The 27,265-nt window shown below is 37.6% G+C and overlaps 1 protein-coding gene across 6 annotated transcripts; it reads right to left on the bottom strand.

Annotated features, from left to right (window-relative positions):
• Nucleotides 1-307: 307 nt before the first annotated feature.
• On the bottom strand, nucleotides 308-3,470 carry LOC124192858 (spastin-like). Of its 6 annotated transcripts, none has more exons than XM_046586363.1 (13): nucleotides 3,177-3,450; nucleotides 2,942-3,047; nucleotides 2,589-2,647; nucleotides 2,297-2,467; nucleotides 2,076-2,195; nucleotides 1,902-1,996; nucleotides 1,677-1,835; nucleotides 1,466-1,574; nucleotides 1,243-1,391; nucleotides 901-1,091; nucleotides 719-813; nucleotides 620-655; nucleotides 308-556 (listed from the first exon to the last, which is right to left on the bottom strand). In XM_046586363.1, the coding sequence occupies exons 1-13, from the start codon at nucleotides 3,295-3,297 to the stop codon at nucleotides 393-395; spliced, it is 1,575 nt and encodes a 524-aa protein (XP_046442319.1). In that variant the 5' UTR covers nucleotides 3,298-3,450; the 3' UTR covers nucleotides 308-392. The 6 variants fall into 6 exon arrangements, with proteins under 6 accessions (XP_046442319.1, XP_046442318.1, XP_046442314.1 ...); XM_046586362.1 differs by having other exon boundaries at nucleotides 2,942-3,050; XM_046586358.1 differs by having other exon boundaries at nucleotides 620-813; nucleotides 2,942-3,050; nucleotides 3,177-3,470.
• Nucleotides 3,471-27,265: the final 23,795 nt, after the last annotated feature.

Consider the following 27,265-nt stretch of genomic DNA (forward strand, 5'->3'; position numbering starts at 1 on the left):
CGTTTCCCTTTCCTAAATATCTATCGAAAAGTTATCGTTTGTTCGGGTTAAAAAGTATTTAAAGGGATTATTTTTCACAATTTTGTACCACCTCTTCTTTCAAATCCGTCAAACGACGACTTTTCGGGTCAAAAGCGAATCAATCGTATCAATCGCACCAAATGAGGAGTGGAAAAAATGGTATGTAGCCCTCTTGGTAAACCAAAAAGCGAAATAATATCAATAATACTTGTCGAGACAATTTTTTCATTAGAAAACACGGCAATATATATTTCATAAAAATTGTTTCTTATAATGTTAAAAGCAATCAAGACAAAGCAAGCATGTTACAGTATGAAAGAACAAAGTGACGTTTTGTAAGTTCCAGATTTCGGGAGAGATTATAGCAAAACTTAGATGCTCACATCACCGTATTCACGGTTCCATTTTTCATACACAGTTAGGGAAGATCCTGATACACTATGGCGAACTCGTTTAAGAGAATCCAAAAAATCCTGCATTGTAATCGAGCGAATTTGTTGCGTCTTCATCAACTTAATCTTTTCTGCTCCAAGTTCTAACGGAAAAATGTTATTTAAATTTTGAACGAAGACTTCAATGATTTAGAATGAAATCATACCTCGAATCGGTCCAAGGGCCGCGTCTTTGGCCAAGGCTGTTAAATCAGAACTAGAGTAGCTTTGAGTCAGCTCGGCGAGTTTAATGAGTTGTTTTTCACCTAGTGGACTGTTATGCTTTGAAAGAAGTTGCGTTAACAGCAGAACTCTTGCAGAGGCATCCGGTAAACGGACATAGAGTCTTTTGGGGAAACGTCTTGAGTGAAACAAACGAACGTTCATAGGATTTCGTGATTGCTTGCAATACAAATTTTTAAGCGAAATTGGCTTTAATATTTAATACCTAAGGACAGCTTCGTCTAACTCCTGTGGTCGATTAGTTGCTCCCATAACCAAGATTTTTTCTTCGTGCGAGGCATGAAGTCCATCAAATTGACAAAGGAATTCTGTTTTAAGTCTTCGGCTCGCTTCATGTTCTCCTTCCCTACGTTCACAAAGCAGTGAATCGATTTCATCGACAAAAATGATAGACGGCTGTAAAAAAAGTTGAAGAAAATTTCATTTATATATTTCTCGAAGGCACTTTTTTCTTTGTGATTTTTTTTTAGATTACCAAGATAAATAATCTCGGCAAAAACAATAAAGAATTTTTGTGAGTTATTTCTCCTAGAACATGTCACAATACCTGTAATTCTCGAGCAACACCAAATAGAGCCCGCACAAGTTTTTCGCCTTCTCCGACATATTTAGATGTCAAAGACGAAGCGGATATATTAAAAAATTTGGCAGATGATTCACTAGCGACAGCGCGAGCCAGCAGCGTTTTACCATTACCTATTTAAAAATACCAGTAAACCGTTAAAAAAAAGGGGGGGGGGAAGGCTGGTGAATAAATTAATTGTATGTACCAGGGGGACCAAAAAGGAGAAGTCCTCGAGCAGGTGAGCGAAGTCCTGTAAAGAGTTCAGGTCTTAGGGAAGGAAGAATCACAATCTCTTGTAGAGCTTGCTTGGCTTGCTACAGAATTGATAAATAAAAAAAAAAAAAAAAAAAACAAAAAACAGAAAAGAATAAAATATCTACTGTAAGTTCACTTAATGCTAAACGATATGTTTCTACCTCCAAACCTGCAATGTCATCAAAAGAAACTCCAGCACCACCGTCGACAATTTCATCCAGAATTAAAGATGCTAACTTTGATTCAACACCTTTGATACCAGATGCTTTTAAGGTCGGCTTGCCTACGGATGAGGACGGGGCTTTATTCGGTGTAGTACTCTATTCAGGAATCCCAGAATTGTGTAAACAAACTATGGTTGTAAGTAAGTACCACTAGGTAATTACAGAAATAGGTGTGGGGCGACGGTTAGCTGCGGCAACCGGCAACCTAACAGGAGTTGTTTTGGCGGTAACGGAAGTGGTGGCATTCGATCTGGTGACTGAAAAAAAAAAAAACAAAAAAAAATCATTATACTGAGAAAATAATAGAAAGAAATTATTAATTTTGCCTGGTTTTACCTGTTCCTTTTGCATTCGGACTGCCCTTATTGTTGGTTACTTGAGCAACAGGAGTGATATTGGATTTTAAAGTACCAGTTCTACGAATTGGAGTTACGACATTCTTTCGGGTCGTAGTCGCTTTAATAATCGCAGAAAAATGATGAAAAGGATAGTAGCAATCAATTAATCGATATAGAGTAAATTGATTATTTTAAACAATACAAGTATCAAATAAATACCAGATCGTGCTACGGCAATACCGGAAGGACGTGAGGTCGGCAAGGCTCTTGATTGGTCAGAAACTTTGCGATTGCTTTCTTCAGTATTTCCGCGAGCAGGTACAAATTCAAAAGGTAAAACTTCGTCCTCCGGATCACACAAAGGTAAGTGCTGTAAGTCACTCATGCCACCTAAACAAAAAAAAATAGAAAAAGTTAAGAAAATGTAATTTTCAAGTTTAAATCATTTGTAGTGAAAATAATCAAGAAAATGAATAAATTACTTTGCCAGAGTAATTAAAAAATTGCTTACTTAAAAAATGTAGGCGATCTCTCGCCATTTCCAAATTGGTTCTCATCTTCATTTGTAATCTAGTGTTGGTAAAATTTAAATAACAAAAAAGAACATGAGTAAGAATTCAAACAAACACGAAGTTATAAAAATAAGCCCATGTAAATTGAGGCTGCTTAAACTTAGACATTCATGAATCTTGGTGTAAAATGTTACACAAAAAAATAAATAAAAATAAACTGAACTACTAAAGGTAATAGCTACAAGTTCCTTGAATATTTGAATAAAAATTTTATAGGCATAGCTTTGGGACAATACATGTGCAATCATACAACCTTGATTTCTTTATTTATGGGTACAACAACTTGGCTTACCTCTTGGCACTTTCATATGCTTCTCCTATTCCTTTTATTTCAATGCTGATTCCAGATTCCAATTCTTTTATACCTTCAGAATATAATTCGATTGCTACAGCCTTATCTTCTTTATGTGCATAACAGAAGGGCCCACAAAGCAAGTTAATATTATAAATACATTTATAAATGAGAATGATGAATCATGTGATTTGATTTCAGAAAAATATATATACATATAGATTCGCTGGGTTACCATTAAAATTTCGTTCGTCAAGTTCCAGGGCTCGCGAGATTAATTCGAATGCTTTTATATGGCACTGTTTTTGCCTATTGACGATATCACTTGAGGAACCTTTACCACCTGAGTTCCACATTTTAAATAGGGTGTACTAATACTAAATGGTTGAAGCCTGAAGGAGGAAGTGTCGTGGAAAGTTTTGAGATATCAAAAATATCAGGTGTATATGTCGTTACTCGTCACGTCAGCTTCGTCAACAAGAATCAGACAGACATTGACATTCACTTTGAGCTGAGGCAACAAAGCCAAATTTCAACAAAGGCAAACAAAATTTACGAAAATCAATCATACTTCATACAATGATACAAAAATGGCAAAAGTAATAATATTAGAAAAATAGCAATTAAGTATGATTTACACGTTATTTAAATGTTTTTATTTTTTAAATATTTTTTTACTCTTTGGATCAGAGCTATAGAATACTGCGGACTGTGGTACCGCCACTGCCATGTTAACTCCTCTCGGAAATTTTCTCTAGATTGAAGCCAACTTTAGCAATCGATAGTGAAAATCGGAGCTAAGATATCGATCTCGACCCTTACCACTCCTCCAATTTTCCCTCTATTCCTATACCATTCCTATACCCTATTTCCCCACACACCCGCCGTGGCGCTTATAGCTACGGGACAGGGCAGGCAATAAGCAGGCTTCACTTCCAGAGAAAAAAAGCAATGGAAGGGCTCGCCATATAAGTGGCGGTACCAGTAGGCTATTCTATAGCTCTGCTTTGGATGGTTATGGCAGGTTAATAGGTTATGGAGAGCATGGACTACTCTAATTAAGGACGGGACTCTTCGGCGTTTCCTATGTCGGCAATGTACATTTTTTTGTGGGAGAAGTAGAATCAGAATTAAAAAATTACCATATAATTACCATATGTTCCTATACCTAACATTTATTTTTATAGAGATATTTCCAATTCCTTAACGGAAAATTTGAAATAGGGCAAAACACCGGTGCCATCTAGGAACCAAACCTCCTAAGCTCTTGTTAGTTTGCAAGCAGATGCCCATGCATGCATAACGAGAGAAAGAGAGACCACTCTATTATCTCTAGTCCTACATAGCTGCCTAACTATCTTTTACCTTGTAGCGTATATTCTTAAGAGCTTAGGATGTTTGGTTGCTAGATGGCACCGGTGTTTTGTCCTTTTATCCCTACTCCTGAAAATAAATTTCTAATATCTTAAGGATTAGTTTATTTCGCTAAGATTTATATCCATAGTTGGAATCAGCGAAAAAAACTGAATTTAATGATATTTTTTATTAATGTTTTCATGAAAATACCCCACCCGACTAGCTATAACAAGGCAGGATAGCGAAGATTCCCGTCCTTAATTAGAGTAGTCCATGTGGAGAGATGTTTTCCAATCTTCATGTTAAATATCCCCCAAGGAATGTCGTTTATGACGTGCCGTTTGGCTCACTACCCCTGGCTGACTTTGAAATACCGTGGCGCCACCTAGTGAGCGTATCTGCAACTACCGGTCTGGGGATGCTCCTACACCAGCCACCATGTAGTGTAGTGTATGGCGTAGTATAGTGTGGTGTAGTGTAGGGAAACCGTTTTTAATTTTTATTTTCTGACTCCTGATATAGTGTAGGGTAGTATAGTATACTATAGTGAAAACGGGTCTTTCTACAAATTTGTCCCCATGTATGGAAAAAACATTATTTACAAAAAATTACGGGAACATGCTCAAAACTGCAATGTCCCATCTAGCCCCTGCCCCAAATAGCCCTGGTCTACACACCCGTTTTTTGGCGCGACAGTATATACCTGACCTTTTAGTAAAATGAGCGGACGACCCCTTATGGGAAATTTAACATGGAGACTGGAAACCATCTCTCCATAGGGGGGGATCGGAACTATGTGGGACATTTTTTTTCTTTGCTGCCATTTAAATAACAATAAGAATTATGAAAAATAAAAGTATAGGGGTGATTCCCTGACATTTATTTACGTTTGGTAATTTTTTTAATTTTTTTCGTTGATTCATTTAATAGTTATGTGATGAAATGCCAACATGAAAAAATGCCGAAAAAGAAATTGGGTTAAACAGAACAGAGTCAGGGGTAAAATGGAACATCGTTTTTCTCTTTTGAAGGGCTTAATTAAATTTATTAAATAATGCACTGTGAAAAGGAAATTCATTTCCCTTTCAGAAGTGCTGTTTTTTTATTTATTTTACAAAGTAGAAATGGAGATACCATAAAAAAGTTTTTTTGATCATTTTTCTTTGTTTATGTTGCCATGGGGCGTTTTCTGGAAATAACGTTGATCTGGCAATACCTTTTAAACCCCGTTTTCCATGTCCCATTTAACCTGAACCCAAACAACATTAAATAAAATAAATTATTAAATACTTAGGAACCCATTAGAAAAACAAAATATAGCAACTTAATTTAGAATAAAATTGCTAAAAGATAGCTATTTAGGTTTTACAAAAATATTGATTTTAGTATAAATAAAATAAAATACTAAACGTCTTAAATATTTTTTCAGATTCCCATTTTTTAAATTTCCCATAGAACAAGAAAAATTAATCACAATTTCAAGAAATAAAGTTTGTATGATTAATAAAACGTAATTTAACATACTCTGTATTTATTTCATAATTTTAAACCGAATTTTACATGTTTTAATTGCCTTGTACATTATAGCCCGGTAGCCCCGTGTCCCACATAGCCCCGGTCTCCCCACCCATGGTAAGACTGGTTCGAGGTTTCCATATTGGATGGTTTTATTCCCACCTTTGGTACAGCCACAACCCCAAAGCATTGGCATGTTTTGGTTTATTCCTTAAGCAAGAGATTACAGGGGGTACGAATGAAAAGACAAAGGAGAGTGAAAAAGAGGGCCCTCTCTATCCCCTGTATTCTTCCCTTCCTTTACTGCTCAATGGAAATAGCCCTAAAATGCCAATGCTTTTTGGTTTGAGGTTGCACCAAGGGTGGGAATATAACAACCTCGAACCCAGAGATAAGGAGATGGCCAACTCAATGGGGCAGCCAGCAGACGACGTCGCCTTGCATTTATTCACCCGACCAGAACTCACCCGAAAACTCTCTCCCTACCACCCTTCGCGCTACGCTAGCGCCACTACCGACCACTGCCCGTAACATCGTCGGCAACGACAGCAACCTTTAAACAAGATGAAGTGGAAAGTTCCGTCTTTGGGGAATTCTAGTTCTGTTATATTCTTTCATTTTTAATGCTCAAAAGGCACTTAATTTAAACGTAAATTGAGTAGAACCTCTCGGGAATTTTTTCCCCTGATAGGACGAAAAAGAGAATTAAGAAGCTCATCTTTAAATCTTATAAAGTTCGTCGAGGTTTTGTTCTCTAAACGAAATCTGTGGCGTTTCACACATCTTTTCCCCGTTATTTTTCAGACTTTTCCCCACCATTTTTTTGTTACCCTCCTTCGTTACTCCCCCTTTTTATGCCCTTGACGATCACCGTTTTTTTACCCCCTTCTTTACTCCTACCTTTTTTGCGCTTGGCAAGAAAATGGCGGGAAAAGTCGGAAAAAAGAACGCAAAGAAAAAGAACGGTAAAAGGTGAATTTTTGAAATACAGATTTCTTTTAGAAAATAAAACCTTGGGAACTTTTATAGAGATACAAATGAACACTGGAGTTGGCTCCCCCATTTGGGACAAATAAGCTTTCCACGATGCTTTTTCCACGGAACACCGGTACATGTTCCACTAACACGATCGGGGCTGCCAGAACTGTAATCGACATCAATAGTAACGGTTACCAAATAGTTTTTTAATCTTTTTTGAAAATAAGAAAAACCACTAAAAATATTAAAAAAATTATCACCGCAAAAACCCTAAAAAATGTTAAAATATCCGAGTAATAATAGATAATGGTCTAGCCACTTCCATGTTATCTCCTCATAAAAATGTCAAGATACTGGACAAATTAGCCAATATTTCGCTATATTCTCTCAAACTATTAAGCGCCTTTTGCTGTTAGACGACGGAATTGTGAACAAAACATTCCTCATTTCCCAACACTTACACACGGGTGCTCTCGTTAAGAGCCTGCACCCACTTAGAGCTTACACTTCCATGGGGAAAAGCTTTTCAAGTTTTTGAGCCTATAGTCTTTTGGTGAAAGAAGAAACATGTTTTGGTTCAATGATAGCGATAAGAGTTGAAACTAACTCATAGAAACGCGAGCTTATTTGAAGCTCTTCGATTATGGCTTGACATTGCCTTGGCACAAGTGAGCAGAGTTTTAGCCAGCTCAAGCTCACAAAAAAAACTTAGCTTCGCTATTTTTGTAAATTAATGATTAATAGAATACAACTTAAAATTTTTTATTAAACTTGCTTTTACTAAGATTGGTAGTCGGGCAGAGAATTTACGGGAGTCAAATCTCAAATGCAGACTAAATGGAAATAGTGAAAGCATAAAATAAAATGATAAGGGGCCAGTCTATTTCGTGTACGTACCCCAGTTGTATACAATATATAAACTGTATGAAATATTTTAAAGATACATATGCCTTTTTAAAGCCAAGATGGAATTATTAATTGAACACGTTAACTTTTTATCCATTCTGATTATCTAAATACAGCACCCACCCTAAGTTTGGAAACACGAAACACGAAACACACACAATTTCTGCGCTTTTAACACGGCGGCTTATAGGCCAAAAAGTTCCCCTTTTTCGCGATAACTCACGTTTGAGTTAAGTGAAATTTTTGTGAATAGCACTTTCCTCGCAAATTAATAGATTTTAAGTTTGGAAACATTGGCGCTTCCGCCATATGTTTCCATACTAAAGGGTGTGGCACTTAAAAAATTTCAAAAAATTCAAATTTGTAAATTTTTACTTGAAACTTGCACAAAAAATAGATGACATAGTCATCTACAATTGGGCAAAGTTTCAATTTTTTAAAATAAAACGCTGATTTTTGGCGATCAGCAAACGTGTGTAATTCGGAACGAACGATGTCTTTCTCCTTTCAAACAGACATTGAGGAACTTCTCTCATCTATCGCATAGTGTGCAAGTACTGTGACCACCACTCTTTGTCACTTTCGTTGACTCTCTCACTCCAGCCTCATTCTCAGGGTAGAATGATTTAATCCAATTAACAAATCGATTATTCTACATGCAGGGTGTAGCCCTGGCATTTCATAAACTGATTCGCAAAAAAAAGCTAATTGCCACTAATTTTGCAAACGCTGTCTTAATCTGGAACTCCAGCTTCTCGTACTGCAACTTGAAGCCAATGTGGTTTCAACGAGCAGTGCATTCAGGAGAAGCGTGGAATTTCTACCTGGATCCACCATAGCTGTCAATGGTACCAGCTCCCCATTTGCAGACAATGCCTCTTGTTGATTATGCCAAAAGTGATATGCACCGTGGCACTGTCCGTCGAATGACACTAGACTCCATCTTCACGTCTCGGACAGCTACGTCGATGTGTAGGAACTAATTGTGTAGAAACATTAAAGATTGCGAGTAATTACTTTCTGGGCGTATGGTTGACGACAAACTGGATATCCTCGTGGCGCTTCCACTCGTTTAAGAGCTTGAAGATGGGTGGTCGTCGCCCCGTGACTTTTTCCACACGCAGCTTAATCACCTTAATCTCTAGAGGGCGTCTTTGTAAGCAACTTTCTTTATCTCCAAGGCCATATAAAAAAAATAGCTAACCTAAAGAAGCTTTTCTTCTGATGACTTGCCAGCAGTAAAATGATTGAGGGCGTGAAAAATTCCAATCTACTCAAACCAATCCATAAAGATCAGCCTGAATAAACAAATTTTTTGTTTTTGAAAAAATTAACGTAAATGTATTTGAAAAAAACTAGTTTCGGAAAATATAATTTGTCGTGGAATTAAAAAAATACCGAATCCAATAAAATAAAATACCAAATCATATACAGTATTTTAATATTTATTGAAAAGTGAAAAATACGGTTAAAAATACCAAATAAAATCAAATACATGTTTTTTCCATAACGGGTTTTGTTTTGTTGTCAAATAAGTACAAAGAAATTCTTGGTTCTGTGTAGAACGGTAAAGTTCTGTTTATTAATAAATCAATATGGAAGGAGTTCAATAATAAAATAATTTATCAATTTTGAATGATGTTTGAAGCAAAGTAGCATACAAAACAAATCGGCAGCTTAGTTCACATCCTCTTCGCAGTTATAATGGCAGTACTGAAAACTCTTTCAATGCTCGCAGATGGCGTCGGACATCCATAGATAAATCTTGAAATTTCCATGTGTTAACACAAGAAAAGTTTAGGAAATGATGAGAATTTAGACTCCAATATTTAAGAGATCTTGCTGGTGTTATGACACTAGAAACATCTTCTGTTTGGATGTTTGGCTTGTTTATACATGCTTCAAATTCTTCAAGAATTTGAGTACTTCCAGCTGATGGGGGCCTTTCTGGAGCATTGTTTGTGCTGTATAAATTGCGTTTCTTCTTAGTGGGTGTTTGGGCCATTTTCTCTGTCTTTTTCTTGTTCCTCATTGTTGTGGCTTCGTGATCGCTTCGTGAGTCTCTAACGTTTAAATATATTGCAGTGTAATTCAAACCTGACGCTATCTAGAAGAAAATACTCTGATAATGAAGCTGAGGAGATTAAGCATGTCTTAAAACGGGGATCAAGAATAGCACAATTTGAAAAGTCAACGTAAGAAAAAGAATAATTATTTTTTTACCGATAAAAAACTCATAAAAATAAACGACTCAATTTCAAATATCCTTAGCAGGACCTTTATTCTGAGTAATATTGAGAATTCCATCATGTAGCATTTTTGGCCGGAAGGTGTAAATTTGTTGCATTATACACGATCTCTGTGTCATTCACACTTAATTCTATGCACCGTGCTGATTATGCTGAAAGCTTTGTCCATATAGAATCGCCAACAGCAATTTAAATAATAATTTCTTAGTTAAATTTGAATGGTCAATGTACCACGAGAAAATATTCTTACGCAGATATATTGAGACAACCCTTGATGACAAGTTCGAGTAAATGCGCAATGCAATGCGCCCAAAGGTGTATCGATAGAAAAATCTGTTGGGAATGCATGAAATCATTTTTGCTTATTCCAACGACAAAGACGCTATCCTTCAAAGCCGTTTCAACCTCCTTTACTTCTAGTTCTTCTTCTTCATCCATTTGATCGAAATCCATTTGCATTTGTTCACATGAAAGGTGAAGATCATCGATTCTACTCCTTTCAGTAGTATCGCCGAACTCAATTTCAATGTCCACCGTACGTTCGCAATCTAAATTTTTTAAAGTCTTGGAGTCAGGCAAAGGGGCACTCGACAGTCATAGCTTGAGGCGCATTGGTCGGAAATTTAATATTAAATGCTCGTATAATGTTGCTTCTCCCGTCCGTACGAACTCAAAAGATCCCAAAACAAAGATTCTCACTCCTGTAAGACATTTTCATATTCACGAATTTTCCTGCAATTGCCTGATCATACCAAGGTTGAATTTAGCCACATCAACAGCTGACTTCAATTCATTCACGAAAAACATCGATTGTCAATACGTTTAGAGGAAGGTTAACTTTGCTAACAACTCGATGAGTGATGCAATGTCAAGCTAGCTTTTTCGCTTGAACTATAAGTAGCAGTATGAACAGTGAAAGGTTTGATAGAAACTTGATTTGTAACACTTCATGGTGTTATGAACTTTCTCTATTCTTTGCAGTGAGTTCTCGTTCCATTGGTTGAAAAGTTTGTAAATGCTTGTTTTGAGTAGAGAAACACGCTTATCGTTACATAACATCCACTGCCTTATACCACTTTTGTGTATTTTCTCCAGTTAGAAATAGAATCGCCTACGCCAAAGAGCAAGCTTTTCATTGTAATAATTGAAATAGGTTTGCGATGCTGTGTTTTCACATTTACAGAGTTAGTGGTTATGGCTGTGTTTCAATCTTCTCTGTTTCCAATCGCTTGAGATTCATCTGCATCGCTATTCTCTGCCGAATATTTTTTTTTAAAATAAATTCTTTATTCAGAATAAAATTTCGAATGAAATCTTTATTCCTATTTTTGAATAGATTTTTATTTTATTTATTCATATTCTTTATTTTCGAATAATTTTACCGCTTGTATTTATTTTTTTTTCGAAAAAAGAAATGAAACGAAGAAATCGGATAAATTTTCGAATAAAGGCCTATCTCTTAAAATTAGGACCACACAGTATTTGGTCGTTGATGCCATCCCTAACCTAAACGAACACAACGGTTTGTTGCAGTTGGTCATCACTGACATAATTGTTTTCTACGAGCGAAACATTGCAGTTATCAAAGTAGCTCCACTTGTTTTCTCCTTTTCTGTTCCATCTGTTATATGAGAAACTTAGTAGCCTAAAAAATTGAATTTACTTACAACATTTCCTCGTTTTTACGTTTCCTAAAATTATCTCTACTTTCAGAGTTTCCTATGTGAATTATGGATTTCAGTGAGTAATTCGGCATATTTTCAAGTTCAGGATTGCATGTCCATGGATTGATGTCCAATTTTGCGGAGTAATTCCTTACTGTACGCAAATTACTGTGTAGAACCTAAAAATTCTTGTTCTAATGGATATTCAAGATTAAGAACATTGGATTTGCATTCTTATTATTTTTCCTTACTCTGGTACATGATGAAATGGTTTTGTTTTTACGCGACTACTTATTAAGGATCCACAGGGAAAGTATCTATTTTCTTCAGTCTGAAAGCTATCATTGAGAAGGTACATGAAATCGAGTGCCACACCAAGAGGTTTTGAAATCATCAGAAGGAAAACGAAGAGTGTTTTCGTCGACATAAAGTGAGGAACACCTATGGTTGTGTTGAAGAAAAATCATCTATTTGTTTTTATCATAAAAAATGTTTGTAAATTACTGAACACATTGATAATTCTTATCTTTATAATTCTCCCCTCTTAGCTATACAGGATTTATCTGTCTGTGGATCTCTCATTAATAGCGTGTCACGATGACGATGCCTGGTAACCGAGGCCGCGTAGAGTGCAACCCAACAAAAATTGTTGGGAATAATTTGCAATTCTAATATTAAATGTTCATAACTTCTTAATAATGAACACTATTAGTGTTATGATGTATGTTGTATTCTAACAGCCAATAGTTAACAGCTTTACTCGTTTATGGACGCGTATTGTATCAGCTCAGACTGTTTGCACAAATATGTACTTTAGTATGTTTCCCTTTACTAAATCGTTTAATTTCAACAGGTTATGGGGCCAGGTGACTAATCCCCGCTTTGTCAGAAGTTTGACTTATTGTCAACTTTATACGCAAATTTTATTTAACTAAAATTCAGGAAAAGTAAGCATTTGCATGCAAAGTATGAGGCATGTATCCACAGTCTTCATAATATGTGTTTATCTCTTTTAAATACTTACTATCCTCATCTTATGTTAATGGAAATTTTTACAGCACAGTCAATTTATTCGGTAACACTGAACTATAGCTGCACATTTTTTTTTTTATTATTTCAAGTGTGCTGGAAGATTCCGTCAACTCTAAATTGCAGTCATATGTCACATTAGGTTCTTTTAAGTTTATGTAGGATGTAAGATGTTCATTTTTAATCTACTTTTATTTCATTACGTAAATTATCGTAACCAAGTTCAATTTTTTTAGTTGCACAGATATTTACTTTTGCTGTCTAGCTGTATATTGTATACATTTCTTTTACAGGAACTACCCTCAACACTGGTCTCAAAGCTATGATCCGATTGCTGCATGTGTGTCAATGGATTGATTAATTATATTTTGCTTACTTGTCCTTAGAACAACTAGAAATAATTTTAACTAATCCTTTTGAGTGTGTTAATATAGGTTGCAAAGTTAGAAGGCAGCAGTTAATGAAGCCAAGAGATAAGTAAATGCTTTTTATTTTCTGCTGTACTTCCATGCTGTTATTTTATAGTCTATTCTAAACAGTATTATGGATAATTAATCATTTCTTTAGCCGTTTAGGAGATAGGATGGCGATGAAGCCTAAACACTAAATCTAATTATTTTATTCTAACCAGATCAGCACTATTTCGTCTGTCATGAAACTCAAATTTAATAAGTAGACAATTAAACACACTTGCAATATTCTAATATAATAAATTATCCGCTGTTTGCTGCTCGGAGTTGGGGATCGAAAACGGTACCTCTCAGGTCTCATTCGCTTCCAATTCAAAAGAATCAATGGCCTATGTTTTTCACTACAGTCTTTTGTATTTTTTTACTGATCGAACTAATGTTAAGTTGAGTTACTCATGGTCAGCCTTGTGCTTAGCGAACACTAGTAATTATACATGCAGAGGCAGTTAACTTTTTTCTTTAGTAGGCCTATTTATTGATTAAAGTTATGTATACCCGAAAATTTCTTCACATAAAATGCCTATTCATTAGCTAGTAAAACTATATTAGTTATTACCTAGCTTTCTGACATTTACTAATGTTTTAATTTGCACATTTTGTTTAAGACAGATATTTCTTAATAGACTTCTGCATCACTTCAATGCTTATGTTTTGTTTTAATAACAAGTAAAAGGTAGCAAAGTGTATTACAGCTTTCTATTCCACTGCAAGAGATGGTTCAATCTGCTGGATAATATTTCGAAGATTTGGTTCGCCATCTCTCCTACCGGTCTATTACAACATCAGTATTAAAGCTCGAGTACAACTTGCTGTGCTAATCGGTCTAGGTTCCATAGCTTGTTTATCTTAAGTGTCTTTCTCCGTTGCGGATTACGAAGTTCATCTTAGCCACAGATAATTCTACCTGATCCACTGACTTTCTTTTGTTTGGTGTGGCAGGAGTTTCAGGGGGCGTAAAATCCTCTCTCATTATTGGAAACCTTTATAAAGCTTTGTTTCAAAAGCTAAACAAAGCGTCAGAATATTCTGGTCCCTATGAAAGCTTGGTTGGACTTGAGTATCAGGATAAAGTCATCGATATCTATCTTCCAGAAGGCTAAAGCCTTGGTTATGGGCCGAGCGCTTCTCCTTTAATGTGCAAGGAAGGCGATGCGAAGCTTGTCATGGAGATGGCGTTGTCAAAATTGAAATGCACTTTCTGCCCGACGTTTATGTCACTTGCGATGTTTGCAACGGCAAACGCTTTAATCGAGAAGCATTGGTGGCATAGTTTAAATGACATTCGATTGCCGAAGTTTTATAGAGATGACGGAAGACACAGCCCGTGAATACTTTGAAGCTATGCCCACTATTCGGGATAAACTGATGGTTCTTCAAGAAGTGGGATAGGGACACATCCATGTGGAGTAAAGAGCCACAACCCTTTCATGGGAAGAAGAGCAGCTAATCAAATTTTCTAAAGAATGGACGTGCCGCTCCACAGGAAAAACCCTGTATGTAACCCCAACAGGGTTACATTTTGTAGATGAAGGAAAATTACTTCAAGTGCTTGAACGCCTTGTAGACCAAGGCAATACTGTCATTGTGATCGAACACAACCTTGAAGTCATCAAAACCACTGACTGTATTATTGAAATGGGTCCCGAAGGGTGGTGGACAGCTGATTGCTGAAGGCCCCTAGGAGCAACTACCCAAAACCCCCAGAACTATTCGGGGCCTTATCTCAAACGTTATTTGAGATTTTTTTATTAATTCTTCATCCATTCAATGTGATGTGGGTTTTTTTCAGCGAACGTCCTTGAGAATGTGGACGGAGAAGCGAAATTGATTTACATATTGGCAGCTTTTAGCACAATAAAAAAAACTCCTCCACACAAGACCCACAGCTAAAACGATATACCACATTAGTAAACTCCTTTTGAGTCATCATGAATGAATTTTTTGTAATTGTGGTATTGTAATTTTAATGGTTGACTGGCTTGAAGAAGCATCCCGAAGGGTAAGGCTATGAGTCAGATGGGTACTCACACGGGGAAATGGCACGACCCCATGAAGGCGGTAACACTGCCTATCGCAATCCCTTGGGTCTTAAAAAAGCGATGAAGCGATAATGCTGGCCAAGCCATAGTGTATGGGCCAAGCCATAGTGTATGGATTAACTTTAATGAACAAAGAAAAAATATGTTTAACTGAAAATAACGGAGTATAAAGTACAGAGAAAGCAAACATGTCAAATGGTTTAAAGAAAAACTTGAAATTTCGTTCTTACTGCTTGTTGAGCAGTGGAAGACGTCGTTAAAGCAGTACAAGTTTAGTTGTCTTCGTTACTTTTCACTATCATTCCTCTTTTTGTAAGTCTGAGAAAAAGAAAAATGGAAGTTAAGATTACGTTACGTAATAAAAGGAGTTTTTATATTTACAGCTGTCTTTTTCGAGTCGGTTAAAGCGCTGACTTTACTTCGTTCTTGTTGTAATTGACTGGACATGTTTTCAAGCTCTGCGGTCAATTTGTCCTTCACTTTGGAGATTTTGTCCATTTCGACAAGAAGTTGGGACTTTTCTTTCACTATTTATTTAAAATCGAGATTAAATTAGGAAGAAAAAATAAGAAATTATCAAACAAAATTTTTCTTTCTCCTCGAAGCAAAATTCCGCAAAGTTTCTTGTTGCGAGTTTTGACATTAAATAACTCTTCACGCAGTTTGTCGTTTTCCAATCGAAAGCTTTCAATCTCCAGATTTTGCTGGTTAAACTCGTCCTGCAGCTGAGCAAGACGTGGTTGTTCGACTTGAAGAGACTTTATAAATTCCGTTGAATTCTTTTAAATTATTTAGTTAAAGAAATATCACATGGTGCTGAATTACTGCTTTTTAATTGTTTTTCTTTGACACTTCAGCTTTCTTTTTTCCTTGCTTGCGATTTTCTTGGCATCATCTGCAACTTCATCAAAGAAATGATCATCCTTAACAGCTTTCCCATTAGTTCCTTCATGTGCTGGGCTTTCATGAATAGGTTCCTACAATGAGGGAGAAAAATGTCTTATAACCTGACAATGAAATAATTATTGAAAATAAATATGTTTTATACCTGAGAAACTTGCTTGAACTGATCCAATGACATGGTAGTGGTTCCTTTAGTCTAACTGTTCCCACCCTTTTTTTTATTGTATGGCTTGTTAACAGTATTTTCTGGCAACTTCGGGACATTTTTTTTCAACTAGAGATCAATGTACCTCATCAAATCAACTCTGCTGCCTGCCACCGCTGCCACTGCCACTTTCAAAACTGTACACAAAACAGTCAAAACTTGAACGACACAGTAAATATTTCGGGCCGTGGCGTTCAACCTAATTTTTTAAATCAATGAGCATGGTTTGTTAGCCTTCCATTTCTCTGTTGTTCTTTTCGTTTCCCCACCTCTAAATATTACAAAGTACAACCCCCCTCTCAGTTATCGTCATTGTCTTGCTGGCTGTGGGATCACGTAGCTCACGCCAATGCCAACTCGAAAGATAAACTATTGATCAACAGTAAACAGAATCAAGAATCAATTTGAAATATAATTGATTAAAAGTACTGATTCACTGAAAAAGCTGTCATTGCCAAATGCATTACTGGTATTCAGGCTCGTTAAATTGCAGAAATTGTGTTCATTACATAAAATTTAAAAATAAACAAATGATAAGTTTCTTACATTGTAAGACAGAATTATTTTTATCAATAAGCAACTCACTACTGTCTATGGTCTCAACGACTTTCCAAGATGAAAGCTGAGATTGATGATGAGATCGTAGGGTTCGTATGACATCTCGACGCTCCTTTTTCTCGGTTGGAGTGATAAAGGGCGTAGGAAAGCGCTCTAGAAGAACTTTTTGAAATTAAATTAGCGGAGGAGTGCGTGACGGAGTTGGAAAATTGGCTGGATTTTCCACCTAATGCTTAATAGATAAGCAAACGTCAGTGGTTTCTGTTATGGGAGGAGTCAATGAAAAAATGGATCCGGAAGAAAAAGGAATGATCCCGCGTATGGCTGCCACTCTAACGCATGTCGGCTCTGATGACTTCATAGGTGTTTTTGGTATAACTGAGGGTTCATCATGAATTTCATCAGCTTCTTTTAGGTCCCCATCCTTCTTTGTAACATTTCCACTGACAAATTCAACTTCTTTGATTTCATTTTGTTCTGGTGGATTCACATTTGTCACCAATTTCTCATCATTGGAGTCTTCAGGTGTTTGGATGGCTGGTTCTTCTAAAAAAAATTTTTGTCGACAGAGAAATTAGGTCAAGATACTTTTTTTTTAATTGAAGAAAGCGATTACCAGAAATTTCATCAGACAGCAGACTGGTCAAGAATGCTGCTGTGCGATGGCATGGAGTGATGTGAAGAGTTGGGTGTATTGGCAAACTATCTAGAAATTTAACTAGTTTCGCCTCATATTCCTTCTGACAGTCACCGAGTCTGCATTAAAATAACTTTGCTAAAAACTAGCTAATTATTTGTGATTATCAATCTTTATTACCTAGATTGTTCTACAACTAATTGAGCAAATGTATAAATCAGTGGTGTAATTTTAACATCAAAATCAGGTAATGCCTATTAAGAATTAGGGAAGTAAAACCTTGTAATATGTTTTACAACAAATATAATAGAAATACCTTATCTGAAGATGCATGTATTTCATTCAAGTTGAAAACAAACTCTTCTAGTATGTTCAAAAATTTATCGATATTTTGCATAGAATCAACATTAGCAATTTCTTCTCTTATTAATAACCTGGTATAATACTTTGAGTCAAATCGTACAAGCAGTAATCAGATTCGCAAAAGACAAGAGTACCTGACTGAAAGTGTAATCAATGATTCCAGTTGGTTGAGGACATCTTTTTTTTTCCAAAGTAGCCATAATTAAATCATCCAATGGCAAAAAGACTTGTTTAGACCAAGTTATTTCTTTACACAGAAATTTTAAACTCATGACGGAACTATAAACTACGAAATCTCAGACAGAGACTCAGCGCACGTCTTGGCTCGTCGGTTTTTTTTTTTTGACTATTGAAACCTGAACTGGCGGGGGAAGGGTTTGCTTTGTTGCCAGTTTTCCTCTGAGAGGCAGAGCTTTCTCGAAGATGGTCTTCTGTCTTCTTGGCTCCTCCTCTTTAGCCCTCAAGGAAATTTTTGCCGGAAGTTTCAAAGTTTCAAGGTCAGGGCGTCTCTAGAGTCGCGCTGGCTATGGCCTTGGTTCCCACGCGGCCAGTGGCCTTGGTTCCAATCAATCATATTGTTTCGGGAACTGTTCTTCTGAACTTTCAGAAAATCTCGAACGAGAACCCAAGAACCATGAAGCACATGTTATTTTTGCTGTTCAGCTGTTGCACGAAGAGCAGAAAAATTTTTAATGGCGGGTAAATTCGAATTCGAACGTGCTATGTGACATGCCATCTAGAGACGAATTTATAATTATATATTATGGAACGAAAATTCAATCTATTACAACATGATTGGGCATGGATTGGGTTGTGTAAACAACTAAAACGACCGTATGAATTAAATATGAAACCACAGTGTGCATCAGGAGTGGTGTTAATGTGATATTTTCGCGTATTGCTGCCACGCGCGAGAAAGCTCTGCCTCTCAGAGGAAAACTGGCAACAAAGCGAATTGCTAACCCTTCCCCCACCAGTTTAAGTTTCAAAAGTTAAAAAAAAAAAATCTGCCGAATGAATACGTGCTGAGTCGACTCAGTGAGTCAATAAATTTCTGTAAAGTTACTTAATTGCCAGAAGTTTCAAAGTTTACAAGTGACGCCTCTGACGTCATTTCTAGCAAAACAAGAACGATTAACTACGCTATTCATACTAGCTTCATCAAATGAGTGGTGCTTTAAAAACTACTGGTCCCATTCAAACACACACCCGTGCTGATTTCCTGAGAAAGCATTTGGAAGAAAATGAATCCACTGAAGATCCTATACTTTGGATACTTTGGAGAAGAGGAATCTACTTTGCGATGTGGCTCTTAAAAAGGCGGCCGTCAAAAACACCATTAATCATTAATCATCAATCAAAGAATTTTGTCGTGGAATGTCCCCGATAATGCTGCGAAGAAGACCAGAGATTTAATAGAATCAACATGATTCTATTAAATTTTTGGTCCTCTTAGACTTATGAAACGCAGCATTGGAATATCTTTCCTCGAAATCTCCTCTCGGATAGACGACAGAGAGCGAGAGACATTGACCTGTCGATGGGAGAGAGGGAGTGTGAGTGTTCTGCCTTGTTTCTAGAAGAAATTGGGGAGTGAGAGAAGGCAGCTAAGAAATGAGGGGTTGCAGCATTGCCACATAAATTTTGGGAGAGAAATGAATATTTAGGCGTATTATCTGGCAACGCAGCGTGGAGAAGCAGGTTCGGGAATGATGTGTTTTCAAAGATCATGGAGTAAGAACAAAGGAATAAGCTCGCTCTACTCCTTTGTTTAGTACGCGCTTACACTGTTCTTGTTTACAATTTTTCTTACTCCATGATCTTTGAAAATACATATGATACTTGAAAATACAGCCCGAAAAACGCCTAAATAAAACAGACCCCCGAAGAGCCCTATAACAAGGCCTACTAAATGGTTAACGCCTGTAAACTTGGATGTTGCCATATGAAGGCGAGAGAAGTTGCAAAATGCCCTATCCTTCTCCCGGGCTAATCCAACGAAAAATCCAATCATACGAAAAATTGAGGGTTGAACTTCGCCATCTGGTGTTCTATACTGCTATCTCGTTAGAATGTAGCTGGTAACTAGACATACAAAGTTTTTTTACGCTCACGGCCATGCTATAGTGCTCTTCGGGGGTCTGTTTTATTTAGGCGTTTTCGGGGTGGATTTTCAAGTATCATATGTACAACGGAAATCCGTGGTAGTACAAGGGAGTATTCTTTTAGTCAAGCATAAAACAATTTTTAGTTCGGCTATAGGCCACAGTGGTTCGCATTGGCGTAAGCTGCGCACAACTTTTGGCTATGTCGCGTACTTTTGAATTGCAATAAGATCTATATTGACATGTGGCGAACGATTACGAGTGACCCATGGATTTTGGAGACTGTTGAAAAAAGTCTTACTCTGGATTTTTTGTCCCCACCAACTCAACAAAAAATCCCACATAACGCCGTTATGAGTGCAGACCAAATTGAGATTTGTAAGGCGTAAACAAGGATTCCGTTTGGTGGTACATCTTGATGATATTTGGATTATTGGTCATTCTGAGGAATAGACAAGGGAAGCGGTCAAATTGGTAGTCAACTTGTTCGAGTCTTTAGGTTTTGTTATCCAAGGCAAAAAATCAATATTGGAGCCTTCACAGGTACTCGAATATATTGGTCTCGTCATCGATACAAACTCTATGACCTTTTGTCTTCCTCAAAAGAAGAAAGACAAACTTTTAGAATTGTGCTGTAAAAACTACAAGTCAATGTCATTATCACTTAGAAAAATGGCATCTCTTTTTGGCATTTTTAACTGGGCAACCCAATCTGTAGATTACGCCCCGGCGCATTATATAAATTTACAAACTCTCTACACGCAACAATCAAAATCAGCAAAGGGTGACCTTTCAGTCTCCGTTTCTCTTTCGCGGGAGGCCAAATCTGATTTGTTTTGGTGGATCAAACAGGAAATATTTTCCGAGGGTCCGAAAATTCTAATCTCCTTTCCCTCTATCTTAATATTTTCTGATGCTTCACTATCGGGTTAGGGAGCGGTGAGAGAAGATGTAAAGACAGGTGGACCATGGATAACGGCGGATACCAATCGTCATATTAATGAATTGGAATTATTAGCGGCATTTAACGGTCTGAAATGCTTTGCGTCATCGGCATTCCGAAGTACGGTAGAAATAAATATTGACAATACCACTGCCGTCGCATACATTAACAAAAAAGGGGGGAACAAAGTCTAGCCCTCTCTGTTCCGTCGCACTTGAAATCAACAATTGGTTTGAAGAGCGGGAAATTGATTTATATGCAACGTATTTGCCGGGTAAATCAAATTTCGTTGCCGACGCAGAATCGCGCAAGCAACTCTCAACGGGGGAGTGGAAGCTCTCGACCTTAGCCTTCGTAAAGATCCAGCAAGTGTGGCAAATGAAGGTCGATATTTTCGTGAGTTCGTGGAATACACAGCTTCCGATTTTCATAAGCTGGCTTCCCTATCCCGGAGCCTGGATGACAGACGCATTCACGCTGAACTGGAAATACGTCAGGAGCTACTCCTTCTCTCCATTCAGTCCCATCCCACGTTGCCTTTCAAAGCTAATATAGGACCAGGCAACAACCGTGATGATCACGCCGCTCTGGCCCACACAGTCGAGGTTCCCGATCCTGCTGGAGTTGGCGGTGGATTTACCCCGAATGTTCTACCCGGAACAGGATCTGTCGACATCCCCGTTGGGGGAATTTCATCAACTGACAGCCAGCCGCTCAATACGGCTTGTCGCCTGGAGGCTATCGGAGTTGTCTCCATAGCTGAGGGTCTCCGCGACTCGATAGCCGAGAGGTTATCGAACTTTTCCTTTCAGCAACGAGAAAGAACACAAATTCTGCATACCAGTCATCGTGGAAAAATTTTAATAATTGGTGCGACGCACGGAACGTCCATCCCATGTCTGGTGGTGTGAAGGAGGTGCTCTGCTATCTAGCCGGAATTTTTGGAGCGGGTATGAGCTATAGCTCTATTAATGTATCCAGATCTATTCTCTCTTCTACTCTTAACATGGGAATCGGCAACAGCGAGGAAATCGGAAAACATCTCCTAGTCACCCGGCTGATGAGTATTTTTTTAGTTTTTATCTATTTGCCAGAATACTTTAACGACTCAGTTTCTAAACTCTGCATTATTGCAAAAGGCCCAGATTGTGAAATTAAAATCCCCCACTGATACAAATCAGTCAATTGAAAGTAAGATGCAGACGTCCCCCATCGCCATACCTTCCATCATTTTTCTTTTACCCACCATTTTGAGTTCGAGGCTGCAGCGTGATATTGACACTTTGCGGGGGTAGCTCATTGGTTCCCTCTTTTTACCGGGCTAACCTTACAGGCCCGTTGATTTAAGATTCACTTCTTTACAATATTCGTAGGGGTGAATTTAACCTTTTTCCCACAACATTTCTGGTATTTTTCAAGCAAGGCCGCCGACCTCAAGTATAGCGGAACATGGGATCCATCAATAGTCCTCTCTCATTTTGACGTGACGGCCGGACAAACTTTATCTCTTTTACAGCTAACACGCAAACTAACCACCCTGTTGGCCTTAATGACCCTATTGAGATGTGCCGAGATTGCATCTATCCAGACAGAGACGATTGAATTTGCCGGTCTTAAAGTTTATTTTGATCTCGGAACCCTCCGAAAATCTCAGCGTTCCGGCCCGCTTATGCGTCTCTCACTTAACGAGTGCAGCCAAAACAAAGCTATTTGCCCCCTCACCTGTTTGCGATCGTACACAGAGAGAACCAGTAATCTCCGAACTCCACAAAACGCAAAACAGCTCCTTATCGGTTCCACCAAACCACATAATCCAGTCACGAGTGCTACAGTAGGGCGATGGATTAAAGATCAACTGAGAGAAGCCGGCATCGACACTTCTATTTTTCAGCCCATTCTACAAGAGGGGCAGCGGCGTCTAAAGCCGCTTCTTCTGGAGTCTCTATCCAAGCCATTTTAAAGCAAGGGCATTGGTCCAACGAAAACATTTTTTCTAAGTTCTACCGTCGTGAATCGGCAACTGAACAGAACACAGTCAAGTCAGCCGTTCTAGCAATTATGGACTCTGAATCTGACTAGTTAAGTTTTATTATTTTAAATGTTCCTCAAATTTGTTTGATTTTGAAATTTATGCTTTAAATTCACATAGGTAGTTGATGCGAGACGAATTTATAACAATTTGAGATTGGCCGAGCAAGCGAAGCTTGCGATGGTCAATCATAATTGTTGAAAATGTAGTTGAGCATCAACTAGCTATCTCCCACCCACCCGCTCCAAGTTATCTTCCCCTTTCTTTTTGGTAAAATTTCTAAAAAAAATTCTTTTGTCTTTATTTAGATCTGACAACAGAAAGGGAACCAAAAATTGGAATACGGGCTGGAAGAAGAATAATGGTGGGCAGTCCAAGAATTAAATTGTATTATTCATGTATACCCGTATTTTTTGTGCATAAAAGATCTGAGGTATGTAAGGGTATACGCCCGCCACCTAAATGTTTTTCTGCTTTTAAGTAGCTAAATACAAAGGTCAACACATAGCTAGTTGATGCGTAACTACATTTTCAACAATTGAGATTGACCATCGCAAGCTTCGCTTGCTCGGCCAATCTCAAATTGTTTTTATATGTCTCACCCCATCCACCTTTGGACGAGTTTTGAAGTATTCAGGCATTTACACGGTTGAAGAGGTTTCCTGCCGTTATTTACGTCTAGTGGATCGGGAGGTGTCTTCGGATCCAGTATATGGAAACCTACACTCTTAGATTTGGAAAACGTGCATCACAGTGGACCACCTGCACCGGTATGGAGAGTTTCGGTGAAACCCCACTTCAGATTTTGACTGTGTCACATCAAGAATAAAGTTATTCCACCCAGTGATGAGTAAACCACAGCCAGCTCTGATTTTATTTTACTGGATGCCAATCATATGGTAATGAGTATACCACAGCCAGCTCTGTGATCTTATTTTACTGGATGCCACCCATAAGGTGATGAGTATACCACAGCCAGCTCTGTGATGTTATTTTACTGGATGCCACCCATAAGGTGATGAGTTTACCACAGCAGGGTCTGCGATGTTATTTTACTGGATTCCACCCATGTGGTGATGAGTTTACCACAGTAAGGTCTGTGATGTCATTTAACTGGATTCCACCCACATGGCGTTGAGTTTACCCCAGCGGATTCTGTGATGTTATTTTTCCAGGTTCCACCCGTAATAAGGTGAAGAGTATTCCACACGAGTTCAGCGATGATTAACTGTTGATAACGCCTATCAAACTTCTCGTTTTGCGGTGCAATGTTTCGTCAACGAAGTAAATACTTCCCCTATAAATATCGCTAACGTTTATTTTTAGGCAAAAGCAATTTGGTTCTTGAGTATAATGTAAAATGCTTAAACCGCATATCTGTAACATCCGATTCTATTCTTCTGAAGTTTTACATAATTCTGAAAGAGCCCCTTATTCAAGTTCTTCGGGAATAAGCAAAGTTTGTCCCTTGTAAACTGTAACACATGAAATATTCAAGAATATTTACCAAATGCACAGATAAATCTCACATCAATTGACATGGGAAAGAGAGAAAACACAGATAGAAACCTGTCCAGACTGTGGACAAAAATACAAAATTAGATTTGGGAACATGGCAAATTGTAAAATAGACTTAACTTTAAGAAAAGATGATAAACACTGAATAAAAGTCGCACTTACGACAGTGAAACACTCTAGAAAGAGCAAGGCTACTCCAATTGTAGCGAATAACTGACACGACGTGGTCTGTTATGGTTTTTGTTTATTGCAAATTTTGATGTTCAATTTTAGATAACTTATCACGAGATTCTGTACCTTATTGGAAGTTTTCAATTACACCATTTAGTTCTTCTTAATTAAAATACTTAAAAAAAAATGCAACATGCAAGAAATTCACAAATAGTAACTCAAAAACACATTCCATGTCGTGCATCAAATGTGAGACACAGCCACAAGTTACATGAAAGCAACGTAAGTTCAAAAGACACAATGATTCTTAATACCATACAACGTAGACCAATGTTGTAAATCAGAATCGAGGATTCCAGCACAATGCATGGCGTGGTCCTTATTTCTAGGAATATGATAACAATCAAAACATATTTCTTAGAGATCCTCTCTAGGTGCTCCAAAACCGATTATTTCTGAACTCATTTGCGAAACCAGCGTTCGAGCATCCAATTTACTGACTGGGTTGTCTCATGAAGACAAATTTTACGGAGAATCCCATACACACGCACTGAGTATAGTATGGGACGAAAATTCCATACAACAGTAGTATTTTATGACAGGGAACTGTTTTGTGAGGGATCTTGGAATTAATGTGAAGATTTTGAGTTTCGGAACCACTTGATAAGACCCATGAAAGATAATTAGGATCACGCACTAGTTTTTATATTTGTCCCAATTTTTCTTACAGTTTTATAAATCAATTATTTGTTATTTCTACAATGGTTTCGTGCTATGGCATCAGTGTTATACAATAGCCCATGTCAAGGGAAATTAGTGTTCTTCATAAAGACGATCCAATTTTAAATTCATTTTCATTAAATATTTTTATACAATTTTCATTATTCTTTAAACATAGGGGCATTTTTTATAAGTGCACAAGATGCATAGCTTCTATTTATCATTTTCCATTTCATTCGATTGTGTTTGACTACTTAGGCTCTCCTTTAAAAATAGAGCATTTATGGCAGTTGCCAAGGACTCAAGGAGCCACGGCGCGTTGTGCGTTTTAATTTTTTTAAATTTGTGTTGCGTATGCCTATAAACTCTAAGATAATTAAAAAATCATTTTGAAATAAATATTTTTTGTTAACTGAAAAAAATATTGTATGCACTACACAAGTGCAACTAAACTAGAACCTTTTATGCCAGAACTTTTAAGTGCGATAGGAATGGGCAATAGGTTAAAAACTATTTTAAACAATTTGGAGGAATATTGTCACGTTATAAGTTGCCGCTCCTAACCTAGAAATTCCTCACTTTTTCCTGCGTTACTATTAAGAAATACATCAACGTCCTTTTCCTTTGTTTCACCTTTATAATACCGTCTATAGAACGATTTGAAACGTGCCATAATTGAACGGGTACAAAAGGCAGATAGTAAATAAAGGACGGTAGGTCAGAAATGAGAAGCGTATAGAACGAGTTAGATCCTTAATAACGTGATTGTAAGGTAGTTACTGTTCTTACAAGTTAAATGTATAAGGGACATGATTGCGAAGCGGACTATGGCTATATGATGCCAGCAGTGAAAGTGGGGTATTCCGTCTATATATTGGAGAAGCAGTGATTTTCACATCACTTTTGGACACATTGTCATCAATAAAAATCCAGCCTGGTCCCCAGTACAATATAAAAACCAGTGTGTGATTCTCGTTCACGGGTATTTTCTTTTATGTTTTCCAGAGATCTTTGTTACCTGAATGGAATGCAGTGTTATATAGGAAAAAAATCCACATACAAATGTGAATTTTTACAATAGTACCTACCCGATTCTCGCCTCTTAGCAATTTTTTTTCCTTTTCTTCTTGGAGTGACGGAGGCGGATAGATTAGGAAAAAGGGATGGGAAGTTACCTATCGACGACCAGCAGTATAGGGAGAAAAGATACAATTAATTGTGGTGAAAAGTGATTTCGACACCCACTGTACAGTTTCTACAGTGAAGAGAGTTGGATTTAAGCAACGCTTTATCAGAATTGCCGCTCTATAGGTATGGTCGGATGAGAGGGAATGTCCTCATTGTCCTCATTGACGTATTTAATCCTTATATCGGGATTTGATGTTGCATACGGTTCATGGTTGAACGCCACATCGATGTCTAGGTCGAGCAGTATTTGGGATAAATAATGGAGTGCTGCCAACCAAGAATGTTGCAGGTTGATTTACAATAATTTAATGCTTGATGTACAGTATCGTCCAAAAAAATCCGAACACCATGGTCTCTTTCTTTATTTAAAAAAAATATTTCTGCATTTTTTTCTTAATTCTAATAAATGAACTTTGTAAAACAATTAATTCTACACATAATATGAAGTCTTGAAAGTTAAAAACAAAGAATCTACATTAAACTGGGCTTTTGAAAAAGAGGTGCGTTCGGATTTTTTTGGACGATACTGTAGAAGGGTTTGTTTGGTGGGTCATGAGACAATATAAGCTAAGTATTGGCTAATGGCCTCCGTGTTGAGTGGGCACGCCCTGGAACCAGCAGCGTGATTTTGAGGGCAATTTGCACATATAAAGGATTTTGGATGAAGCACGCAGGAGCTAGTGGTATAAGGACCAGTGCATATACCGCAGGTCACTGCAGCCGCTTTGCAAAAGGTGGACAAGTGACCGTAGTTCTGGCAACGAGAGCATGACGGATT

The sequence above is a fragment of the Daphnia pulex genome, chromosome 4 (assembly GCF_021134715.1).
Source record: "Daphnia pulex isolate KAP4 chromosome 4, ASM2113471v1".
Lineage (NCBI taxonomy): Eukaryota > Metazoa > Arthropoda > Branchiopoda > Diplostraca > Daphniidae > Daphnia > Daphnia pulex.

Coding starts and splice junctions, on each gene's coding strand:
- LOC124192858 (XM_046586358.1), bottom strand. CDS start 3,297: ATGTGGAACTCAGGTGGTAAAGGTTCCTCAAGTGATATCGTCAATAGG. Junction 1,575..1,676: donor ATGACATTGCAGGTTTGGAG/GTAGAAACATAT, acceptor TCAATTCTGTAG/CAAGCCAAGCAAGCTCTACA. Junction 1,392..1,465: donor TCTCCTTTTTGGTCCCCCTG/GTACATACAATT, acceptor ATTTTTAAATAG/GTAATGGTAAAACGCTGCTG.